Raw genomic sequence first — 25,139 nt, 5'->3', positions numbered from 1 at the left:
TGGCATGACTACCTACCGGGTATCGTGCCTTAATTTACCAGGTGACAGGCAACACTGCCCTCTCCTGAAACCATTCAGCAGAGCCAGGGCTGTACCCCCAAATCCTGCATCAGAGGTTTCCCTCCATCTCACCTCCTTGCCCCTGCATTTCTCCTATCTCAGTAGCTCCTCTTTCCCTCTCCGGGCTTCTCTTTCCACTCCCTCCCCTTCCTGGGCTTGGTAAACCAGTTCCTAATCTCTTCACACCCCTGATTGGAAGGTGGGTCCCTCCCTGACACTCCCCAGAGCTGTCACCAACCTCCTCCAAGTTTCTATGGCTCCATTGCTCAACAAATTTGCCAGGGGTAACCATTAACCCAGCCCTTAACTCTGTTCCCCCACTTTTCTTGCTAGAGGAGATTTTCCAATTACTGGTTAGCACAGCTAGGTCATCTCACCCCCACCATCTTTCCTAACTTCTTGGGTTGGGGGGCTGGGGAGGAATCTCCCCATCTCAGGGTATTAGGAACAAAGCTGGGGAAGATGGTGCATTTAAAGGGAATATCCTTCCTTCCTTCCTTCCTTCCTTCCTTCCTTCCTTCCTTCCTTCCTTCCTTCCTTTCCTCCCTCCCTCCCTCCTTCCTTCCTTCCTCCCTTCCCTCCCTTCCTCCCTCCCTCCCTCCCTTCCTTTCCTTCTTTCTCCCTCCTAACCTCCCCAGCAACACACACACACGCACAAATAAGCTTTATGGAGCAGGGACTTCGTTATGTTCACCGCTTTGAGTCTATCCCCTGGCCCAGAATAGGCACTAAATAAATAGTTGCCGAATGCATGAATGATACCTCTGTCTTCAGGGGTGTGTAGATGTGCGAAGAGGTATGGGCATGTCCCAATAGGGGTGTAGGTGTTCTTCTGATCAGATCTACTTCTCTCTGCCAGAATTTGATGTAATTCGAATGCTTCCACCTCCACTTGAGGGGTTTAAATAATAAACTAGGCCCCGTCGTGCCATTATGGGGGTGGTCATACCCTGCACCCAGAAACAGGCACGGTAGGAGGGCTGAGGCAGGAGTCCTGCTTGTTTCCGCTTATTTGAAACATCGCTCATTTAGGTCTTACTTTGTTTGCCAGGCACTGTTCTAAGCTCTGTATAAATATTAACTCAGAGGGTACAAATATTAACTTAGAGTTGTTGCAGGGGGGGAAAAAAAAAAGCGCCTCTGGCTCTTTAAGGTTGGCCTCCTCCTCAAACTCCCGCAACGCTCCCAAACCCCTTCCAGGGACTGAGACTACGGCCCCTCGTCCGACCTTCTCCCGGGCTTTCCACTGCGTCAATCAAAGCCCAGAAACAGAGAGGGCTAGAGGCCCGGCTGCTAAGCAACGGCAGAGGGCGGGAAGTTTGAACGTTCTGGACCCGCCCCGAAGGCGAATAGGCCAATCAGCGTCCAGATTCTTCAGCCACGGCAGTCTGCTTCTCCTCCTCGCCCTGTCGGATCTCTAGGCTGGATCCGGGCCTCTCCAATCAATAGCGGCTAGGAGGGCGGGGGGCGTGCGCGCGCACCTCGCCCACGAGCCGGCGCGCTCCTCCTGCAGGCTCCTGGCGGTTGGTCAGCGGGGCGCTCTCCCGCGTGTTGCGACTCAGGTTACTGAAAAGGCGGGAAAACGCTGCAATGGCGGCAGCTGGGGGAGGAGGAAGATAAGAGCGTGAGGCTGTGGTCCTGGCGCGTGGTTGGCAGAGGCAGAGAGATAAGACGTGCACGATCGCCCCACAGGGCCCTCAGACCACTTCCTTCCAAAGTGCAACCTCCGCGTGACAGGAATGAGGGTGGGGCGCGTGGAGTTTCCCACAATCTGTACTTTAGTTACAAACCTGAAAATTCACCCACTGTGCCCACAGCTCTCCACGCCCGTCAGCCCTGCCACGCAGGCCTGTCGCAGAAGTACTTAGTGCTTTGCATTCTGCGCACCAGCCTACCCCGGACTTCTCCGTGAATCGTTGCTGCCGAACTGCTCTTTTTGCATCCGCAGAGCCTCCAAGCTCATGGCCTCCTTAGGAGTGAACCCAAGCAGGACACCGCAGGGGCCGGGACCTGGGGCGGCCTCCTCTGGCTTCTCCAGCCCGGCCCCAGTGGCGGGCCCCAGGGAAGCCGAGGAGGAGGAAGTTGAGGAGGAGGAGGAGCTGGCTGAGGTCTCTGAGGGGAGTAGGAACTTGAATGGAGAATTGATGGGAAGTTACAATAAAAGAGGGTTGGGGGCCGGGTGCGGTGGCTCACACCTGTAATCCCAGCACTTTGGGAGACTGAGGTGGGCGGATCACCTGAGCTCAGGAGTTCGAGACCAGCCTGGACAACATGGCGAAACCCCGTCTCTACTAAAAATACAAAAACTAGCCGAGCGTGGTGGCGCGTGCCTGTTATCCCAGCTACTGGGAAGGCTGAGGCAGGAAAATCACTCTAACCTGGGAGGCGGAGGTTGCAATGAGCTGAGATTGTGCTACTGCACTCCAGCCTGGGCGACAGAGCAAGACTCCATCTCAAAAAAAGAAAAAAGCAAAACAAAAACAGGGTTGGGAAGAGCTGGGCAAGTCTCTTACCTCCTGAGTGGCTATTTCACATTCACTAAATGGGGGTGATGATACCTATCTCAGATATTTGATAAATGATTACATTACATAAAGCATGGCAAACCCTACACTGGAGTGATTCCAATAGTAGTTTCCTTTCTTTCTTGCTGGACAGATCCATCTGTGTGTGCTGTGGAATTCAGGATACATGGGCATTGCCTACTATGATACTAGTGACTCCACTATCCACTTCATGCCAGATGCCCCAGACCACGAGAGCCTCAAGCTTCTCCAGAGAGGTGGGGACGGAACCAGGATTTCCTCTGCTCTCTGGGATTGCAAATGTGTTACACACACACATTTTTTTTTTTTTTAGAGACAGAGTCTTACTCTGTTGCCAAGGCTTGAGTGCAGTGGCGCAATCTCGGCTCACTGCAACCTCCGCCTCCTGGGTTCAAGCAGTTCTCCTGACTCAACCTCCCGAGTAGCTGGGATTACAGGCGTGTGCCGCCACACCCAGCTCATTTTTTTGTGTGTGTTTTTAGTAGAGATGGGGTTTCACCAGGTTGGCCAGGGTAGTCTCAAACTCCTGACCTTGTGATCTGCCCAACTTGGCCTCCTAAAGTGCTAGGACTACAGGCGTGAGCCATCACGCCCAGCCACGTTTCACTTACATTAACTCACCTCACTGTCTAGCATATTTTGTGTTGCTGTAAGGAAATACCTGAGTCTGGGTAATTTGTAAAAAAAAAAAAAAAAAAGTTTTTATTTGGCTCATGATTCTGGATGGTTGGAAAGCTCAAAATTGGGCATCTTCATTTGGTGAGGGCCTCAGGCTGCTTCAACTCATGGAAGAAGGGAAGGCAGGGTGTGAAGAAGCAAGGGGGAGACAGATGCCAATCTTTTTTTGACAACCAGCTCTGTTAGGAACTAATAGAGTGAGAACCACTCACACATACCCACCAACACACTCCAGGAAGGGCACTAATCTGTTCATGAACGATCCACTCCCATCACCCACACACCTCCTGCTAGGCCCTGCCTCACAACACTATCACACTGGGGATTAAATTTCAACACAAGATTTGGTGGGGACAAATCACATCCAAAGTATAGCACTGACTCAATATATTTTACAGTTGCCTCACAGAGGCTCCATCTTTTGTTTTTACTAATTCATTTCATTATTTAACAAATATTTGGGAGGTTGTTTTTTGGTTTGTTTGGTTGCTCTTTTTTGAGACACTGTCTCGCTCTGTCACTTAGACTGGAAGTGTAGTGGTGCGATCTTGGCTAACTGCAACCTCCGCCTCCAGGATTCAAGCGATTCTCCTGCCTCAGCCTCCCGAGTAGCTGGGATTACAGGCATCTGCCACCATGCCTGGCTAACTTTTATATTTTTAATAGAGATGGGGTTTCACCACATTGGCCAGGCTTGTCTTGAGCTCCTGGCCTTCAGTGATCTGCCTGCCTTGGCCTCCCAAAAGGCAGGAATTACAGGCATGAGCTACTGTGCCTGGCCACAAAGGTATCTGACGTATTTACAGTGTTTCAGGTGCCTCAGATTCAGCCCTGGGCAAATCAGTCACATCTGTTCTCCAGGGGTTTACAGTTTAGTGACAATATCCAGAGCATCCCACTTCCCTCCCACCATCCCACCACTCTTACTACTTTTCTAAATCTCATTCCTAACGTCTACCTGTGTTCCCGATGTGCAGATCACTTCCTACTCCTAGGGAGGAAATGTTTTTGAGAAGGAGAGGGGTAGGAAGAGGAGGGCCATGGGTTTTCTCTTAGTCAAAGACAGAGATCCTTTAACTCATTTGATCTCTGTTCTCCTTCCAAGTTCTGGATGAGATCAATCCCCAGTCTGTTGTTACGAGTGCCAAACAGGATGAGAATATGACTCGATTTCTGGGAAAGCTTGGTAAGGACTTGGTAAAAGATAGAGGGAAAATGGGGAAGGACTAATGTATGGAATGTTCCAGGGGGCTAGAATTGGGTGAGAGGGAGTGTCAGAGGTAGAACGACTGAGATGTACAGAATGATAGCCTTTTCTTTGCCTCCCCAACAGCCTCCCAGGAGCACAGACAGCCTAAAAGACCTGAAATCGTATTTTTGCCAAGTGTGGATTTTGGTATCTCCTTCCTTTTGCTTTGCATAATTCCCTGTTCCGGTGTCCCATTCTTTCCCCCTAACTCTACCTTCATCATCACAGATCTCCCCTCTGCCTTATGTCATCTTAAACCTTTGTGCTTCTCACCCCTATGACCAGTCCCCGCAAGATCTCTCCTGCTCCCTACCCTTTAATAATATGCAGCTTATTGGGAAGCCTCTGCTCAAGTCATGTCTAGGGATGAGGGCCTCCCCTGAGGAGTGGTGACAATTTTTGGACAGATTTTATTGTTGGAATTTCTCCCATTAAGTTAAAGCCTTTTATCACAAAACCAAAAGGCACTGCCTCAGTGACCCTTATTATGATCCATAAGGCACTTCCATAACCTTCCTAGGTTTACAGTAAGAGCAGGAGTGTACTATCCTAATTAGATATTAAGGGATTAGTGTTACTAGTTCTATTAATATTATCATTTTGACCAAAATCCTCAATTCCAGACAGATATCTTACTTTCCTCAGCCATTTATCTTTCTCAGGCTGTGCTTTCAGCCAAGTATCTTTATATTATATTTGGAATAAAAAGAGAATTAGACTAAGAATCTGAAAATTTGGTTCTTGCTTTAGCTTTCCATTAACTGCCTGTGTGAGCTTGGGCAAGTCAAATCATCTCTCTTGCTTCTATTGTCTCATTCTTAAAATGGGGTGAAAAAATTGAGCTACAAGACCTTTCACTTTGCTTACCTCCCTCAAATAGGTCTGGAGATAAGCAAACAACGCCTCCTTTCTGGAAACTACTCCTTCATCCCAGACTCCATGACTGCCACTGAGAAAATCCTCTTCCTCTCTTCCATTATTCCCTTTGACTGCCTCCTCACAGTAAGATTGGTCCTGGGGGATAAGGGCTGGGAGGCGGCAGGTTGGAGAAAGGCACAAGAACCTCAGTGCTAGGGCTGAGTTCTGGGAGGTACTGGCCTAGCCCTGGAAAATAATAACTTTCCCTGGTGCTCTGCAGCCCCTAGGAGATTAAGATTTACCCCAATTCCACTGCTGATCCCCTCCCAGGTTCGAGCACTTGGAGGGCTGCTGAAGTTCCTGGGTCGAAGAAGAATCGGGGTTGAACTGGAAGACTATAATGTCAGCGTCCCCATCCTGGGCTTTAAGAAATTTATGTTGTAGGTGATTCGCCCCAACCCCAACCAAAGTAATGTGGGATTGGGAGGCCTGAAAAGTAAAATGGGGGTGGGGTGTGGGTGTGGCTGTGACCCAGTGGGTCAAGTGCTCTAGGACACCCGGGAGAACCTAAGGGCTTATGGGACTTTGGGAAGAAGACTGGGACAATATTCAGAAAGGAGGGCAAAGAAAGTGCAGTTGTGGAATGAACTCAGACCCCTCATACCCCAGCCCCCTTCCTGCTTGTTTTCTGTCCTCAGGACTCATCTTGTGAACATAGATCAAGACACTTACAGGTAAAGAGGTGGAGGCATGCTGCTGTCTCTGGGGAGGGAGAAGGATTAAATTTAATGCCCCAGTAATCCTAATGAGGCTCTAGTTTCCCTAATCCTGGGGCTATTAAGATCTCTCTCCTTGAAGGAAAGGGAAGGGGGGCTTTGAGGGAAAGAGAGGAAGAAAAGCATAGAGCTATTAACTTTCTTTCTATAGGGAGAAACTGAGACAAAGAAAAGTAAGGGACAAACCTTACATCAAGATGTGATCTCGGCTGGGCTCGGTGGCTCGTGCCTGTAATCCCCGCACTTTGGGAGGCCAAGGCGGGTGGATCGCCTGAGGTCAGGAGTTCGAGATCAGCCTGACCAATATGGTGAAACCCCGTCTCTACTAAAAATACAAAAATTAGCTGGGTGTGTTGTGCGCCTATAATCCCAGCTACTCAGGAGGCTAAGGCAGGAGGATTGCATGAACCCAGGTGGCAGAGGTTGCAGTGAGCTGAAATTGCACCACTGCACTCCAGCCTGGGTGACAGAGCAAGACTCCGTCTCAAAAAAAAAAAAAAAGAAAAAAAAAGATGTGAACTCAGGAGGATATCCCCTGTCCCCATTCCATTTCTCAGTCCTCAATTCTTATTCCCTTCAAAAGTCCAAATTACCCCAAACTCCTCCATTTCTCCTTGGCAGTGTTCTACAGATTTTTAAGAGCGAGTCTCACCCCTCAGCATACAAAGTGGCCAGTGGACTGAAGGAGGGGCTCAGCCTCTTTGGTAGGTATGCCCCATCCCTCATCTCACATTACAAAGACCTACCAGAAAAGCAATTGGCTCCAAAGATGTGTCCCAGCCTCCCTTCCCACTTCACTCCCATTGTCAGATATCTCTTTCATGCCAATCCAACTTCTTACCTCTTAGTACCCCCCACCACCCAAGCTTGAGCATCTTCCCATACTTTGTGACTGTACAGTGTTGCATATTAGCCATTACCTTACCAATTCTGTGTTCCTTCCCTGGGTTTGTATGAATGTTTCTACTAGTTGGGTACCTGTTAGGGACTTTGGGAGGCCTTGTATATAGAGGAGAGCTTTGTAACTGCATAACTATTTGATTTGTATAGTCTTTATCAGTTGTCTCTGGCTTTAGGGTATATTAGGGACATCTCCGCAAATATCCATATGGTTTCATATCTCAGTAAGTTGTGTCCAGTTTTTGTGTGTGTGTGAGAGAGACAAAGTTTTGCTCTTGTCCCCCAGGCTGGAGTGCAATGGTGCAATCTTGGCTCAGTGCAACCTCTGCCTCCTGGGTTCAAGTGATTCTCCTGCCTCAGCTTCCCGAGTAGCTGGGATTATAGGCACCTGCTACCACGCCTGGCTAATTTTTGTATTTTTAGTAGAGACGGGGTTTCACCATGTTGGCCAGGCTGGTCTCGAACTCCTGACCTCAGGTGATCCACCTGCCTCGGACTCCCAAAGTGCTGGGATTACAGGCATGAGCCACCGCACCCGGCCGTCCAGTTTTTTACATATGTGTGTTGGGCTCTTGAGTTTTTTGTTTTTGTTTTGTTTTTGTTTTGTTTTGTTTTGTTTTTTTAGATGGAATTTTGCTCTGTCACCCAGGCTGGAGTGCAGTGGTACAATTTCGGCTCACTGCAACTTCCGCCTCTTGGGTTCAAGTGATTCTCCTGCCTCATCCTACCTCAGCCTCCTGAATAGCTGGAACTACAGGCCCACACCACCACACCCAGCTAATTTTTTTGTATTTTTAGTAGAGATGGTGTTTCACCATGTTGCCCAGGCTGGTCTCAAACTCCTGAGCTCAAGTGATCCTCCTGCCTTGGCCTCCCAAAGTGCTGGGATTATAGGCATGAGCCACCCTGCCTGGCCAGCTCTTGAGTTTTTGTATTTTTTGGTGGACGGCAGGGCTCTTGAGTTTTTTGTGTTTCATTTATTTTATTTATTTTTTTATTTTTTTATTTTTGAGATGGAGTCTCGCTCTGTTGCCCAGGCTGGAGTGCAGTGGCGCGATCTCCACTCACCGCAAGCTCTGCCTCCTGGGTTCATGCCATTCTCCTGCTTCAGCCTCCTAAGTAGCTGGGACTACAGGTGCCCACCACCATGCCCTGCTATTTTTTTTTTGTATTTTTAGTAGAGACGGGGTTTCACCATGTTAGCCAGGATGGTTTTGATCTCCTGACCTCATGATCCGTCTGCTTTGGCCTCCCAAAGTGCTGGGATTACAGGTGTGAGCCACTGCGCCCGGCCGGCTCTTGAGTTTTAACTAGGCCTGCTTTGTGTATTTTTCTGGCTAAGCGTCCCTGTGAGTGTCCATCCCTCCCCCCATCTCCATGTATGGTAATCCCAGCTCATATTTGTGTTCAGGCACCAGCTTTGGCTGCCTTTGTGTCCTCCCAGGCCACCTTCCTCAACAACCAGCACCTCTGACCTGGATGCCTCAGCTTAGACACATACACATATTCCATTCCCTGTCCCTGCCTTGTAACAAGTTCACTCCCTGCCTTATCCCTCACAGGAATCCTCAACAGATGCCGCTGTAAGTGGGGAGAGAAGCTGCTCAGGTGAGTGGGTCCCTCACGTACTACACACTAATGCATGAATTCCATATGCACACTCCATACTAAAGCCTACTAATGGCAGTATACAGATTCTCACATACACCACCCCACCTAGGAGTAGTAAAGCAACTGCCCTTTACTGAGCACTGGCTTAAATGCTTTTCATCCTTATGACAGCCTTGTGTAGTAGCTGATACTCATCTCATTTTTTGTTGTCAGCACAGGTACACATATACCCATTGATGATACATAGACTTGCACACATACAAGCAGCAGGAAAAAATGAAATGTAAGGCCGGGCACAGTGGCTCACGCCTATAATCCCAGCACTTTGGGAAGTCAAGGTGGGTGAATCACTTGAAGTCAGGAGTTCAAGACCAGCCTGGCCAACATGGGAAAACCCCATCTGTACTAAAATGCAAAAATTAGCCGGGTATATTGGTGGGTGCCTGTAATTCCAGCTACTCGGGAGACTAAGGCAGGAGAATTGCTTGAACCCAGGAGGCGGAGGTTGCAGTGAGCCGAGATTGCACCACTGCACTTCAGCCTGGGCAACAGAATGAGACTCTGTCTCAAAAAAAAAAAAAAAAAACCCAAAACAAAATGCTAATGTAACACATGGCTATGTTAGCATGGTTATCTTTAGTTATAGAAAACACACTTCAAATTTCTGTGATGACTTTCAAATTTGCGTCTCTAGTTTTGAACTCCTCCATATGTGAATGTTAATTGCGTATCACCACCTGCAGTCTTCACAGGCAGCTCAAACTCAGAGCATCCAAACTGATGCCCACCAGATCTCTTCCTTTTCCTGCATTCCCTTTGCTGGTTAATGGCATTGCTGGCAGTACACCTTCTCAAGCCATGAACCTCGGATTGATGCTTCTCCCTCATCTCCCATATTTAATTATTCGCTGAGTCCTATCGATTCTATCCTGAAATGTCTCTCCCAGGTATCCCTGTCTCTTTCCACTGCTCTAATTCTGGTCATCATCATTTCTAACCTGGAGCATTGCCTTTGCCTTCAAATTGGTCTCTCTGCCTCTAATCTCTTCTTTTTTTTTTTTTTTTTTTTAGATGGAGTCTCGCTCTGTTGCCCAGGCTGGAGTGCAGTGGCACGGTCTCAGCTCACTGCACTCTGCCTCCTGGGTTCATGCTATTCTCCTGCCTCAGCGTACCGAGTAGCTGGGACTACAGGCACCCGCCACCACGCCCGGCTAATTTTTGTATTTTCAGTAGAGAGGGGGTTTCACCATGTTAGCCAGGATGGTCTTGATCTCCTGAACTTGTGATCCACCCACCTCAGCCTCCCAAAGTGCTGGGATTACAGGTGTGAGCCACCGCACCTGGCCAATTAATCTCTTCTTTTTCTTTTTTTTTTTTTTGAGACGGAGTCTCGCTCTGTCGCCCACGCTGGAGTGCGGTGGCGCGATCTCAGCTCACTGCAAGCTCTGCCTCCCAGGTTCACGCCATTCTCCTGCCTCAGCCTCCCGAGTAGCTGGGACTACAGGCGCCTGCCACCACGCCCGGCTAGTTTTTTGTATTTTTAGTAGAGACAGGGTTTCACCGTGTTAGCCAGGATGGTCTCGATATCCTGACCTTGTGATCTGCCCACCTCGGCCTCCCAAAGTGCCGGGGTTACAGGCGTGAGCCACCGCGCCTGGCCATCTCTTCTTCTTTTTCTAATCCACTCTTCATTCTAAAATACCTATCATTCTGCCAGTTCAAGTGAGCTAGAAACAAAAAATCTGTCATTCCAAAACAGAGATCTAAGCATTAAGCATGTCCTCCTTTTTTTTTTTTTTTGTCACTGAGTTTCGCTCTTGTTGCCCAGGCTGGAGTGCAATGGCGCAATCTCGGCTCACTGCAACCTCCACTTCCCAGGTTCAAGCAATTCTTCTGCCTCAGCCTCCTGAGTAGCTGGGATTACAGGCACCCACTACGCCTGGCTAATTTTTGTATTTTTAGTAGAGATGGGGTTTCACCATGTTAGGCTGGTCTCGAACTCCTGGTGATCCGCCCACCTTGGCCTCCCAAACTGCTGGGATTACTGGCATGAGCCACTGTGCCCGGCCGTCACTCCACTTTTTAAATAGCCTAAGTAGAAAGAAAATAACATAAACCTCAGGAGGTTTTCCCATTACCTTCAGGATGAAGATTATCATCTTTAGCAGTATAATGATGTTCAGGGTCCGTCACATTTACCCATTTTAATTTCCAGGTTTACCTTCCCAAGCCCCTGCTAAGTCCTTTCCTACTGGATCTAACTCATATTCTAGTCATTTAGGGCCACTTGCCATTATGGAAACATGTCATGCCTGTGTTTATGATGCTCCTTCTGGAAAGTCTTTTCCTTGTTCTGTACCTATCAAAATCTTACATCTAGGCCAAACGCAGTGGCTCATGCCTGTAGTCTCGGCATTTTGGGAGGCTGAGGTGGGTGGATCATTTGAGGTCAGGAGTTTGAGACCAGCCTGGCCAACTTGGTGAAACTTCTTTACTGAAAATATAAAAATTAGCCCAGTGTCGTGGCACGTGCCTCTATTATCAGCTACTCAGGAGGTTGAGGCAGGAGACTCGCTTGAACCAGGGAGGTGGAGGTTGAAGTGAGCCCAGATTGCCCCACTGCACTCCAGCCTGGGCAACAGAGTGAGACTGTCTTAAAAAAAAAAAAAAAAAAAAGTACATCCTTTTCAAGGTGCAACCCAACTGTTACCCTTTGGCTTTTACAGGTACCTGTAAGGAGTTGATGTGCACCTTCCTTGTGCTCACATAGTGCTTGTTTATGTTTTTCTAGTTGCACTGTCACATCAGGTTAGAATTAGCAGTCAGTGAATCTGCTTGCCTCCATAGCTATGAATTCTATCTAGTGACCATACCTGTTACCTCAGTGTCTGACACATGGTCTTGTACATAGTAGCACTCAACGTGTGAGCACAACACAAAGGCAAATACACTGGTAACACCATCTCTAAACACTCAGAGTGGAAACCTTTGCTAGCCTCAGGTGCACAGTCCTTCCCCTACCTCATCTCCTGCTGAAATGTATATCTTGTAGGGGTTAATTTAGGATAATCTCTGAGGTCATCTCCAGGTAATCAGCAGGGTAATCAGGTAATCAGCATCTCCAGGAATTTAATTACCCACACATTCTCCAGTGCTTCAGGTGCAGATCTTTAATCTCAGCCACAGATGGGAGGGAGAGAATTCTCAGTGGAGAAGAGAGCTGGATTTAAGGTGGGGGAGGAGTGCAAATTCCCCAGATGGAATCAGATAGGGCATGAGAGCATATAACTTGAAGAATCATCATATAATCTAATGAACTAAGGACAGGTGACACATTTATTAATATTTCTATGTACGAATTTATTTGAATTTATTAGGAAATACCTCTAATGCACAAAAAGATGTAAATAATAATATAGGGCCAGATGTGGTGGCTCACGCCTGTAATTCCAGCACTTTGGGAGGTTGAGGCAGAAGGATTGCTTGAGGCCAGGAGTTCAAGAACTAAAAGCTGGATAAGGCACCAAGAATATTACTGAATGTCACAGTATGCTTTAAAGAGCACTGTCCTAGGAGTCTGGAGACATGATTTTGAGACTTAGCTGTTCTCATTGGCAGTATGACTTTGGGCAAGTTGCTTATCTTTTAACGATTTCATTTTCTCAGTTGTTAAACTACGGAGTTTGGCTTAACTGAAGTCTTTCCCAGTACTAGCAGGACATGAATCAGAGATACCTAAGTGTTTAGTGCAGCGCAAGTGCTTTCTAAAGTGGGGATGGCTATTTACAGACTGGCCTACACTGTTCTGGTGGGAGCCCTCAGTGACCAAGGAGCAGAGGTACCTGCAACCCACCCTTGAAGCCATCTGGATGCTCTGCTTCATTCTAATCTGGGGTGTTCTAACCCAAAGTAACTGGCCACAGACTGCAAAGTAAGATACACAGCTTCAGGCCCTAGTGTGTACACATGTTGGCTCTTACATAAAATGGCATCCTTAGCTCTATGTAGAAAAGAATTTGTGGGCTCACAAGTCCCTACAGAGTCTCACACTCTTCATGGCCAATAAGGATACAGGGGTACCCAGAATTAGACAAACACAGATGAGACATTTATTTCTGTGTATGAATTTATTTTAATTTATTAGGAAATACCTCCAACACACAAAAAAGATATAATTAGCCAGGCGTGGTGGCTCATGCCTGTAATCCTAGCACATTGGGAGGCCAAGGCAGGTGGATCACCAGAGGCCCAGAGTTTGAGACCAGGCTGGCCAACATGGTGAAACCTCATCTCTACTAAAAATACAAAAATTAGCCGGGTGTGTTGGCGCACTCCTGTAATCCCACCTACTCGGGAGGCTGAGACACGAGAATCGCTTGAACCTGGGAGGCGGAGGTTGCAGTGAGCTGAGATCGCACCACTCTGCTCCAGCCTGGACAACAGAGCAAGATTCTGTCTCAAAAAAAAAAAAAAAAAGATGTAAATAATAATGCTATTGGGCCAGGTGCAGTGGCTGATGCTTATAATCCCAGCACTTTGGGAGGCCAAGGCAGGAGGACTGCTTGAGGCCAGGAGCTTGAGAACAGCCTGGGCAACATAGCAAGACCTTGTTTCTATAAAAACTAATAATAATAATACAAATGGCTGGGTGTGGTGGCTTACGCCTGTAATCCCAGCACTTTGGGAGACTGAGGCAGGCAGATCACCTGAGGTCAGGATTTCATGACCAGCCTGGCCAACACAGCAAAACCCCATCTCTATTAAAAATACAAAATTTAGCCGGGCGCGGTGGCTGAAGCCTGTAATCCCAGCACTTTGGGAGGCCGAGACGGGCGGATCACGAGGTCAGGAGATCAAGACCATCCGGGCTAACACGGTGAAACCCCGTCTCTACTAAAAATACAAAAAATTAGCCGGGTGTGGCGGCGGGCGCCTGTAGTCCCAGCTACTCGGGAGGCTGAGGCAGGAGAATGGTGTAAACCCAGGAGGCGGAGCTTGCAGTGAGCTGAGATCCAGCCACTGTACTCCAGCCTGGGTGACAGAGCGAGACTCCGTCTCAAAAAAAAAAAAAAAAAAATACAAAATTTAGCTGGGGATGGTGGCACACACCTATAGTTCCAGCTACTAGGGAGGCTGAGGCAGAATCACTTAAGCCCATGATGCAGAGGTTGCAGTGACCTGAGATCACGCCACTGCATCCTAGCCTGGGTGACAGAGCAAGACTCCATCTCAAAAATAATAATAATAATAATACAAATATCTATACATCCATCAGCCAATTTAAGAATAAGACATGCTGGGCGCGGTGGCTCACGCCTGTAATCCCAGCACTTTGGGAGGCCGAGGCGGGTGGATCATAAGGTCAGGAGTTTGAGACCAGCCTGGCCAAGATGGTGAAACCCTGTCTCTGCTGAAAACACAAAAATTAGCTGGGCACGGTGGTGGGTGCCTGTAATCCCAGAACCTAGGAGGCGGAAGTTTCAGTGAGCCGAGATTGTGCTACTGCACTCTAGCCTGGGTGACAGAGCAAGACTCTGTCTTAAAAAAAAAAAAAAAAAAAGAATAAGACACTATTGGCCGGGTATGGTGGCTCATGCCTGTAATCCCAACACTTTGGGAGGCTGAGGCGGGCAGATCACGAGGTCAAGAGATCGAGATTATTCTGGCCAACATGGTGAAACACTGACTCTACTAAAAGTACAAAAATTAGCCGGGCATGGTGGCATGTACCTGCAGTCCCAGCTACTCGGGAGGCTGAGGCAGGAGAATCACTTGAACCCGGGAGGTAGAGGTTGCAGTGAGCTGAGATTGCATCACTGCACTCCAGCCTGGCGACAGAGCGAGACTGTCTCAAAATAAATAAATAAATAAAAATAAATAAGATGATATTGTTGAAGCCCCTTAAATGTCCCTCCCCAATGCTTTTTTCTCTGCGGAGTTGACCATTATTATGAATTAAAGGCTTACCATCCCTAATGGGACAGTTGTGTTTTCACAGGAAGAACATGAAAAGACGAATGTCTGTTGCTATTACCCTGAGACACTTTCACAGCTAAATACAGACATACAAACTCATACTGACTCACCGTCTCTTACTCAGCCGCAGAGCGAACTGCAGTGTTGGCACACAAATACCTCAACACACTGCTGTCCTTCTAAAATATTGACAAGCTCCATTACTTATATACATGGAATGACACATGGTCTTATCCATTGAAACTGTGATACGTAGACACAATTATGCTCACATCTAGCAATTTTCTTTTTTTTTTAATTGCCATGTTTTTATTGCTAGTGAAACTAATCAGTTTTGCAAATTCTTACTTTTTTTTTTTTTATTATACTTTAAGTTCTAGGGTACATATGCACAACGTGCAGCTTTGTTACATATGTATACTTGTGCCATGTTGGTGTGTTGCACCCATCAACTCCTCAGCACCCATCAACTCGTCATTTACATCAGGTATAACTCCCAATGCAATCTCTCCCCCCACATCTAGCAATTTTCAGTAGATACATGTAAACACACCTGAATGGGTAGGACACTGCACTTTGCCACTACATTCCCATAGTACATCGTGGATACATATTGCCACAATCCCCAGGGACTGCAGACACACTTTTTGGCAAACTGAGATCAAGATGATAATAGATGTAACTTCTAGTAACCCCACCCTAACCCTCACTTCCAGGCTATGGTTCACACGCCCGACGCATGACCTAGGGGAACTCAATTCTCGTCTGGACGTCATTCAGTTTTTTCTGCTGCCCCAGAATCTGGACATGGCTCAGATGCTGCATCGGCTCCTGGGTCACATCAAGAACGTGCCGGTGAGCCCAGGGTGGAGGGCAGGGAGGTGGGGAGGGAGGTTGAGGGCTGATACTGGGCATTGGGCTTCTTGAGGGGCATTACAATGAGGGAAGGGAAAACAGTGGCTGTAACCTTGTCTGACTGTAGCTGATTCTGAAACGCATGAAGTTGTCCCACACCAAGGTCAGCGACTGGCAGGTTCTCTACAAGGTAAGGCCTTCCTTCTTGAATCCCAGAAGTCCAGGTAAAAGACCTCAGCCTGTGTTCCCGACTGTCTGTGCCCTAGATATGCTGTCCAATTTTATTCTACCCTCTTTTTTTTTTTTTGAGACAGTCTCGCTCTGTTCCCCAGGCTGGAGTGCAGTGGCACGATCTTGGCTCACTGCAACCTCTGCCTCCCGGGTTCAAGCAGTTCTCCTGCCTCAGCCTCCCGAGAAGTTGGGATTACAGGCACCTGCCACCACGCCTGGCGAATTTTTGTATCTTTAGTAGAGACAGGATTTCACCATGTTGGCCAGGCTGGTCTTGAACTCCTGACTTCAGGTGATCCACCTGCCTCAGCCTCCCAAGGTGCTGGGATTACAGGTGTGAGCCACCTCGCCCGGCCTCCCTCTTTTTTTTTTTTTTTTTTTTTTTTAATTTTGTAGTCAGGAAAATGTAAAAAATATTTAGAGTAATATAATTAACCCCCATGTACCCACCATACAGTTTCAACACTTTAACTTATGCCAATAAATTTATTTTTTCTCCCTTCCCTGCCCTGCCCTTCCCTGCCCTTTTTTGACAGAGTCTTGCTCTGTCGCCCAGGCTGGATTGCAGTGGTGCAATCTTAGCTCACTGCAACCTCTGCCTCCCGAGTTCAAGTGATTCTCCTACTTCAGTCTCCCACGTAGCTGGGATTACAGGAGCCCACCACCACACCCGAGTGATTTTTGTATTTTTAGTAGAGATGGGATTTCACCATGTTGGCCAGGCAGGTCTCAAATTCCTGGCCTCAAGTAATCCGCCCATCTTGGTCTCCCAAAATGCTAGGATTATAGGTGGGAGCCACAGTGCCCAGCACAGTATGTTTCATCTATATCGTCCCTCACTTTCCCCTGTTAGATTATTTTGTGGGTTTTGTTGTTGTTGTTTGTTTTTTGAAATAAGGTCCTGCTCTGTCACCCAGGCTAGAGTGGAGTGGTGTGATCATATTTCATTGCAGCCTCTAACTCCTGGGCTCAAGCAATCCTCCCACCTTAGCCTCCAGAGTAACTGGGACTATCGGCCTGAGATACTGCACCTGGCTTTCTTGGATTATTTTTAAGCAAAGCCCAGCCATTATATAATGTCATCCATAAATATTTCAGTGTAATTTTTTTTTTTTTGAGACAGAGTCTTGCTCTGTCGCCCAGGCTGGAGTGCAGTGGTGCGATCTCAACCGCACTGCAACCTCCACCTCCTGGGTTCAAATGATTCTCCTGCCTCAGCCTCCCAAGTAGCTGGGATAACAGGCATACACCATCATGCCCAACTAATTTTTTTTTTTTTTATTTTTAGTAGAGACAGGGTTTCACCATGTTGGCCGGGATGGTCTTGATCTCCTGACCTCATGATCCACCCACCTCAGCCTCCCAAAGTGCTGGGATTACAGGCATGAGCCACCGCACCCGGCCAATATTTCAGGGTAATTTCTAAAAGAAAATTATTTTTAAAAAAGAATAACAGGCCGGGCGCGGTGGCTCACGCCTGTAATCCCAGCACTTTGGGAGGCCGAGGCGGGTGGATCACAAGGTCAGGAGATCGAGACCATCCTGGCTAACAAGGTGAAACCCCGTCTCTACTAAAAATACAAAAAAAATTAGCTGGGCACGGTGGTGGGTGCCTGTGGTCCCAGCTACTCGGGAGGCTGAGGCAGGAGAATGGCGTGAACCCGGAAGGCGGAGCTTGCACTGAGCCGAGATCACACCACTGCACTCCAGCCTGGGTGACAGAGTGAGACTCCGTCTCAAAAAAAAAAAAGAATAACAATATTGTTATCTTACTTTAAAAATTATATTATTTGATATCAAATATCTGAAATTTTTTTTTTTTTTGAGACAGGGTCTCACTCTGTCACCTGGGCTGGAGTGCAATGGCACAACTGTAGCTCACTGCAGCCTCAAACTCTTGGGCTCAAGTGATCCTCCCACCTCAGCCTCCTGAGTAGCAGGGACCACAGGTGATGGCCACCACACCCAACTAATTTTTTATTTTTTGCTTTTATTTATTTATTTATTTTTGAGATGGGGTTTTGCTCTTGTTGCCCAGGCTGGAGTGCAATGGTGTGATCTCAGCTCACCGCAACCTCCACCTCCTGGGTTCAAGCGATTCTCCTGCCTCAGCCTCCCGAGTAGCTGGGATTACAGGTGCGTGCCACCATGCCCAGCTAATTTTGTATTTTTAGTGGAGACAGGGTTTCTCCCTGTTGGTCGGGCTGGTCTCAAACTCCCGACCTCAGATGATCTGCCTGCCTTGGCCTCCCAAAGTGCTGGGATTACAGGTCTGAGCCATCACGCCTGACCAATTTTTTATTTTTTGTAGAGACAGGATCTCACTATGTTGCCCAAGCTGGTCTTAAACTCCTGGGCTCAAGTGATCCTCCTGCCTGGGCCTCCCAAAGTGCTGAGACTATTGGTGTGAGCCACCATGCCCAGCCAGATGATGGCTCTAGTCCTTTTTAATCTACAGGTTCCTTCTCTATCTTTTCTCTCTTGTTCTCTCTTTCTTTTTCTCTTTTCCTTCTCCTTGCAATTTGTTGAAGAAACTAGATTATTATTTGTCTTACAGTGTTTTCCCTTAGCCTGGATTTTGCTGTTTGCATTTCCTAGATGTTTTTGGCACATTTCTCTTTCTTCTATAGTTTCTGTAAATTAATATTTAGTTCTAGAAGCATGATTAGGTTTTTTTTTTTCAATACTGTTTTGGAAGTAGAGTAACATAATGTCTGATATGTCAATTCCTTATTTATTTATTTATTTATTTATTTATTTATGTTGAGACGAGTCTCCCTCTGTTGCCGGGCTGTAGTGCAGTGGCACAATCATGGCTCACCGCAACCTCCGCCTTCTGAGTTTAAGCGATTCTTCTGCCTCAGCCTCCTGAGTAGCTGGGACTTACAGGCACACACCACCACGCCCAGCTAATTTTTGTATTTTTAGTAGAGACAAGATTTCACCATGTTGGCCAGGATGGTCTTGATCTCTTGACCTCAGGTGGGTGATCTGCCTGCCTCGGCCTCCCAAAGTGCTGGGATTACAGGCGTGAGCCACCACGCCCAGCCATCTATTAATTCTTTAGCGATTACAAAGTCGTATTATTTAAATCTCTCATTCTTTCTTCATTTATTAGCCAGAAATTTCTGTAAAAAGAAACTTCCTTTCATCTATTTGGTTGCCAAGTGATAGAAATCATATAGAAATACAGAAAATTGCTTGATTTTTCTCCCACTTTTTTTTTCTTTTTTTTTTTTTTTGAGACAGAGTCTCACTCTGTCACCAGGCTGGAGTGCAGTGGTGTGATCTCGGCTCACTGCAACCTCCGCCTCCAGGGTTCAAGTGATTCTCCTGCCTCAGCCTCCTGAGTAGCTGGGACTATAAGCGCGCGCCACCACACCTAGCTAATTCTTGTATTTTTAGTAGAGACGGGATTTCACCATGATGGCCAGGATGGTCTCAATCTCTTGACCTCATGATCCACCCGCCTTGGCCTCCCAAAATGCTGGGATTACAGGCATGAGCCACCGTGCCCAGCCCTTTTCTTTTTTTATTTTCCCAATATGGAACGCTTCATGAATTTGTGTGTCATCCTTGCCCAGTGGCCATGCTAATCTCCGTAACCTTCAAAATTTTAGTATATGTGCTGCAGAAATGAGCACCCCCCACCTTTATTTACTAGCTATCAATATGGTAAATTAGTTCCCTAACATTCTCCAAGATAGCCAATGAGTTTTTTGTTTTGTTTTGTTTTTTGAGACAGAGTCTTGCACTGTGGCCCAGGCTGGAGTGCAGTGGCGCCATCTCGGCTCACTGCAAGCTCCGCCTCCCAGGTTCACGCCATTCTCTTGCCTCAGCCTCCTGAGTAGCTGGGACTACAGGCGCCCGCCACCATGTCCAGCTAATTTTTTGTACTTTTAGTAGAGATGGGGTTTCACTGTGTTAACCAGGATAGTCTCGATCTCCTGACCTCATGATCCACCCACCTCAGCCTCCCAAGTACTGGGATTACAGGTGTGAGCCACCGTGCCTGGCCCTGATAGCCAATGAGATTTTTTGTTGTTGTTCTTGTATCATTACAGATTCATGGCCTTTTATAGCTAAATTTCTCTTTCTCCCAACTCTGTATAAACTCCTTTGTTTTAGAGTTTGCACAACCCTCTATCAAAGCACCTACCACCTCACTTTTACATCTTCTGCATGTATTTCTGTCTTCCTTGCTAGACTGTGAGCACATCTGGGACAGGGACCATATCTTTTTTTGTTTGTTTTGTTTTGTTTTGTTTTGAGACAAGAGTCTCGCTCTGTCGGCCAGGCTGGAGTGCAGTGGCACGATCTTGCTATAATAACCTCCACCTCCCGGGTTCAAGAGATTCTCCTGCCTCAGCCTCCTAAGTAGCTGGAATTACATGTGCATGCCACCATGCCCAGTTAATTTTTGTATTTTGAGTAGAGACAGGGTTTCACCATGTAGGTGAGGCCAATCTCGAACTCCTGACCTCAGGTGATCCACCTGCCTCAGCCTCCCGAAGTGCTGGGATTACAGGCGTGAGCCACCACGCCTGGCTGGGACCCTATCTTGATTGTCTTTGTAGCCTCAGTGTTTGGTGCAGTGCCTCCCACTGTTTCTTTTCGCCTTTGAGATCTTCCCTCTTTGTTACTGTGATCTTCCCTACTGGTCTTTGTTCTTCTGAGTCTGTCCCTATCCCCACCCCAGCCTGAGCTGGATGTGGGCTGTCCTACTTGTGTTTCTCTCATAGACTGTGTACGGTGCCCTGGGCCTGAGGGATGCCTGCCGCTCCCTGCCGCAGTCCATCCAGCTCTTTCGGGACATTGCCCAAGAGTTCTCTGATGACCTGCACCATATTGCCAGCCTCATTGGGAAAGTAGTGAGTGTGCACCCAGGGAGGTCAGGGAGAGAGAATGCAGTGTGCGAGATGGGGAAGCATGGAAGATATTGAGGTCAATTGGATAAAGAATGGGATGGTGACAGGAGGCGGCAGAACTTCAGGTAAGTATCTGGAGGATGAGAGTTAAAGCAGGACTGCAGGGAGAATTGGGGCCCAAGGAGAGCTGAGGAACAGGACAGAGAGAGGGTGCCGGGTGCTAAGAAACAGTACTTATCTCCTCAGGTGGACTTTGAGGGCAGCCTTGCTGAAAATCGCTTCACAGTCCTCCCCAACATAGATCCTGAAATTGATGAGAGTGAGTGTTGGGTGCGGATGGGCCTGTGAGCCCTGCGCAGTGATGGAGTACCATCCGTGGCAGGTGGTTCCCACAGCTGGGGATCTTCATAGCAACCAGGGCAGGAGCCTCACTTTTGATAACTACATGTCTTCCAACCTCGTAGAAAAGCGAAGACTGATGGGACTTCCCAGTTTCCTTACTGAGGTTGCCCGCAAGGAGCTGGAGAATCTGGACTCACGTATTCCTTCATGCAGTGTCATCTACATCCCTCTGGTGAGGGCAAGAGAGTGGGTGTAGCCTTCAGAGGTCTTTTGGGGGAGATATTAGGCTGATGAAAGACATACTGGTAGATAAGAAAACTTGTGGGGCAGCCTGAAGAACATGAACACTTTTTTGTGGGGATACAGGGATCTCTTAAGCTCCTTCTAGGGAGGGGAGGTGTCCAGTAAGTCTCCAAGCAGGAGAGTAGAGTATCTCCTATTTACTCTCCCCAGATCGGCTTCCTTCTTTCTATTCCTCGCCTGCCTTTCATGGTAGAGGCCAGTGACTTTGAGATTAATGGACTGGACTTCATGGTAAGACCCTCAACCTCTGTAAGGTGAGTGATGAGGAAAATGAGTCAGCAGCTGAGGGAGGGCCTTACCCTACAGCAGCACTGCCCAATATGGGATCTCTCCTCTGCAGTTTTATTCTGAGCTTTACCAGCACTGAGACAAAGGAAAGAGAAGTCAGGGTTAGGGGCTGGAGGTGGGGTTAGAAAGATGGGGAAGGAGAGGAGGACCAAGAGATGCAAAGCCCACAGCTTTGAACCACTGTACCCAGTTTCTCTCAGAGGAGAAGCTGCACTATCGTAGTGCCCGAACCAAGGAGCTGGATGCATTGCTGGGGGACCTGCACTGTGAGATCCGGGGTGAGGAGAAGCCAGAGGTTATATGCATTGTAAGATGTTTTTTAAAAAAGCAGCCAGGGGAAGGAGGGGAGTGGGCAACTTGGGGATGCTTCCAACAGGCCCCTTCTCTTCCTGTTCTCTGTCTCACTCACTCTGACTCTATCTTTTCCTCTGAATGTCTTGAGGTCTCAGATTGTATCTGCAACCTGTTTCCAGATCCCTCTAGGGGCCTCTGCCTCTTCTTCACTTTCCCCTGGAGCTGACCTCTAGCTCCCTCCCTCACCCACTCCCAGACCAGGAGATGCTGCTGATGTACCAGCTGCAGTGCCAGGTGCTGGCACGAGCAGCTGTCTTAACCCAAGTATTGGACCTTGCCTCCCGCCTGGACGTCCTGCTGGCTCTTGCCAGTGCTGCCCGGGACTATGGCTACTCAAGGCCGCGTTACTCCCCTCAGGTCCTTGGGGTACGAATCCAGAATGGCAGGTAAGAATAGAGGTGGGTGGAGGAATAGACATGAGGGGCCCAAAGGCTACATCTTCTGGGGGTTCATCCATCTTGATCCACCAGCCATGTGAGGTGCCTCTCCACCCACTGCAGACATCCTCTGATGGAACTCTGTGCCCGAACTTTTGTGCCCAACTCCACAGAATGTGGTGGGGACAAAGGAAGGGTCAAAGTCATCACTGGACCCAACTCATCAGGGAAGAGCATATACCTCAAACAGGTGAGGAAAAGCCCTGCAGCCTGGGCCTCTGGCACCTCCTGCATCTACTCCACCCCTACTTGCCAACCAACCCAGTCTCCTGCAGCTCTTCTCCCGTTTTCTGACCCTGCTCTTCATGAAAGGACCATCACCTACATCCCTGTGCTTCCTTCCACCTCACGTGTTCTCATTCTCCACTGAAGAGCCATGCTCTAATGGAACTTTCCATGGCTCAAATTCCTTCACCCGTCTCCGAGTAGGTACACACCACTCCCAAGTATGTCTCTGCCCACGTCCCATGCCTCTTTACTGATTCTAAATTAGCCAACAGGGCTATGATTGGGACTGGGGGAGGAGAGACAGAGTCAGTGTATCTGTTTCTCCTGTTTCACCCTGTCCATCTCTCTTTGATCTATCATTCATGCCTTGAGCCTCACTTTCACCTCAGCCCACAGCACTAAGCCTCAGGCCCTGTCTCCTTCCCTATTCAGGTAGGCTTGATCACATTCATGGCCCTGGTAGGCAGCTTTGTACCAGCAGAGGAGGCCGAAATTGGGGCAGTAGACGCCATCTTCACACGAATTCATAGCTGTGAATCCATCTCCCTTGGCCTCTCCACCTTCATGATCGATCTCAACCAGGTCAAAGGGAACAAAGGGAGGTGGGATTGAGGAAGGGGATAGGATAATGGGAAAGGAACCCCTGAAAATGCTCATAACAGGAAAGCATGCCCTCTGCTGCATACCCTTTATACTAAAAGTGGGGAACACTAAGGTCAGAGATAGGAAGAATCAATACCACAAACATTTCTTGAACCCTTGCTTCATGTGAGTCACTGTTGGCAAAGAGGATGAACAAAGCATGCACCTCAGCATTCAAGAACTTGCAGTGCAGTAGGGAGGGCGCGTATATAGCTTTTTTCACAGGCCAACTGTGGTCAGTGTGATACGGGCTTCCAATACTAACTTTCCCTTGTCCACCTTACACCCTGCAGGTGGCAAAAGCAGTGAACAATGCCACTGCACAGTCACTGGTCCTCATTGATGAATTTGGAAAGGGAACCAACACGGTGAGGGGAGAAACTGATGAGGGGAGAAACTGATGAGGGGAGAAACTAAGGAGGGGAAAATGGAGGAGGATGAAGGAGCATGACAGTGAGGCTGGGCCTCTGGAATGGAATAGGGCTGTGTGGGCAGAAAAGAAATAGAACATGAGACAGGGAAAGGCCAGTGCAAGTGCAGAGGGGCACATGGGGGTCCCCATGGCTCCGAACCCTAATCTCTGCCCTCCTTGCAGGTGGATGGGCTCGCGCTTCTGGCCGCTGTGCTCCGACACTGGCTGGCACGTGGACCCACATGCCCCCACATCTTTGTGGCCACCAACTTTCTGAGCCTTGTCCAGTTACAGCTGCTGCCACAGGGGCCCCTGGTGCAGTATTTGGTGAGGAGACCAATCTAGCTCCTCGGAGGCCCCCAGGCTGGGCATTTCCCAGAGGTGGGGATTGGCTCCTGTATCAGAACAAAGCCTCCCTCAGCACAGAGACCACATCCCTTCCCTTTTCTCCCTCCCCACAGGATTGGCCAAGGGTTTCAGGACAGGAAGGAGGTGATTGATGATATACTTACTGTCTTTTATTCTCTTTTAAGACCATGGAGACCTGTGAGGATGGCAACGACCTTGTCTTCTTCTATCAGATCTGCGAAGGTGTTGCGAAGGCCAGCCATGCTTCCCACACAGCTGCCCAGGCTGGGCTTCCTGACAAGCTTGTGGCTCGTGGCAAGGAGGTGATGAGATCCAAATGTGCAACCACGTCCACATAAGAGCTCCCTTCCATTCCTAGTCCTATTGGGCCTGGGTCTAGGTCCACAGGATTTCTGACCCTTATTTTCCTTCTCTTCCCCAACTCACCGTACTCCTCCCACCATCTTGCTTGTCATTCCTAGGTCTCAGACTTGATCCGCAGTGGAAAACCCATCAAGCCTCTCAAGGATTTGCTAAAGAAGAACCAAATGGAAAAGTGAGTGTGTGGCCCCAGTGTCTTTGCCCTCTCTGCATCTTCTCCTGCAACTCTTCTCCCCTTTTCAGGGACTCAGCCTTCCTCCAGCACTTTGCCCTTCAGAAACCCACCATTGCTTTCTGAAATCCCTAAATCTTCAAGATCCCAGGTTTCCTGTGCCACAGCCTCTCCCCTCTGCCCAGGGACTTGGTTGTCCATTCTGCCATAAATCTTGCTATTTTCTCTCTTCTTCAGTTGCCAGACATTAGTGGATAAGTTTATGAAACTGGATTTGGAAGATCCTAACCTGGACTTGAACATTTTCATGAGCCAGGAAGTGCTGCCTGCTGCCACCAGCATCCTCTGAGAGTCCTTCCTGTGTCCTCCCCAGCCTCCTGAGACCCCAGTGGGCTGCCATGCCCTCTTTGTTTCCTTATCGCCTTCAGACCCAGAGTTTTTAGTTTCTCTAGAAATTTTGTTTCATATTAGGAATAAAGTTTATTTTGAAGAAAGATACTGTTTCTTTAGGCTAGCCAGAACGAGAGACTAGGAAAGATCCGAAACACAGAGCAGGAGTCCACAGGGGAACCTGCCCTGCCTCAATAAAAATACAGTGTCCTTGCTGTAGGAAGACTCTCAGAT

General features: G+C 48.2%; 1 protein-coding gene and 1 non-coding gene across 10 annotated transcripts; one reads left to right on the top strand and one right to left on the bottom strand.

Moving 5' to 3' along the window:
- Nucleotides 1–1,491: 1,491 nt before the first annotated feature.
- On the top strand, nt 1,492–25,009 carry LOC105497613 (mutS homolog 5). Of its 9 annotated transcripts, none has more exons than XM_011768831.3 (25): nt 1,492–1,622; nt 1,878–2,168; nt 2,719–2,842; nt 4,390–4,470; nt 4,618–4,680; nt 5,414–5,535; nt 5,722–5,831; nt 6,090–6,125; nt 6,789–6,871; nt 8,630–8,675; nt 15,371–15,509; nt 15,637–15,699; nt 20,483–20,611; nt 20,855–20,927; nt 21,073–21,182; nt 21,404–21,484; nt 21,732–21,819; nt 22,092–22,281; nt 22,396–22,522; nt 22,993–23,142; nt 23,496–23,570; nt 23,798–23,941; nt 24,148–24,285; nt 24,445–24,518; nt 24,753–25,009. In XM_011768831.3, the coding sequence occupies exons 2-25, from the start codon at nt 2,022–2,024 to the stop codon at nt 24,862–24,864; spliced, it is 2,505 nt and encodes an 834-aa protein (XP_011767133.2). In that variant the 5' UTR covers nt 1,492–1,622; nt 1,878–2,021; the 3' UTR covers nt 24,865–25,009. The 9 variants fall into 9 exon arrangements, with proteins under 9 accessions (XP_011767133.2, XP_070953348.1, XP_070953347.1 ...); XM_071097245.1 differs by having other exon boundaries at nt 1,541–1,622; nt 2,009–2,168; XM_071097247.1 differs by lacking the exon at nt 4,390–4,470.
- Nucleotides 19,280–19,384, bottom strand: LOC112429468 (U6 spliceosomal RNA). The gene has a single exon (XR_003021725.1). It is a non-coding gene; the product is annotated as a U6 spliceosomal RNA (small nuclear RNA).
- Nucleotides 25,010–25,139: the final 130 nt, after the last annotated feature.

Source organism: Macaca nemestrina, chromosome 5, assembly GCF_043159975.1.
Source record: "Macaca nemestrina isolate mMacNem1 chromosome 5, mMacNem.hap1, whole genome shotgun sequence".
Lineage (NCBI taxonomy): Eukaryota > Metazoa > Chordata > Mammalia > Primates > Cercopithecidae > Macaca > Macaca nemestrina.
The sequence above is the reverse complement of the archived record's forward strand: the minus strand, read 5'-3'. Positions and strand labels throughout refer to the sequence as shown.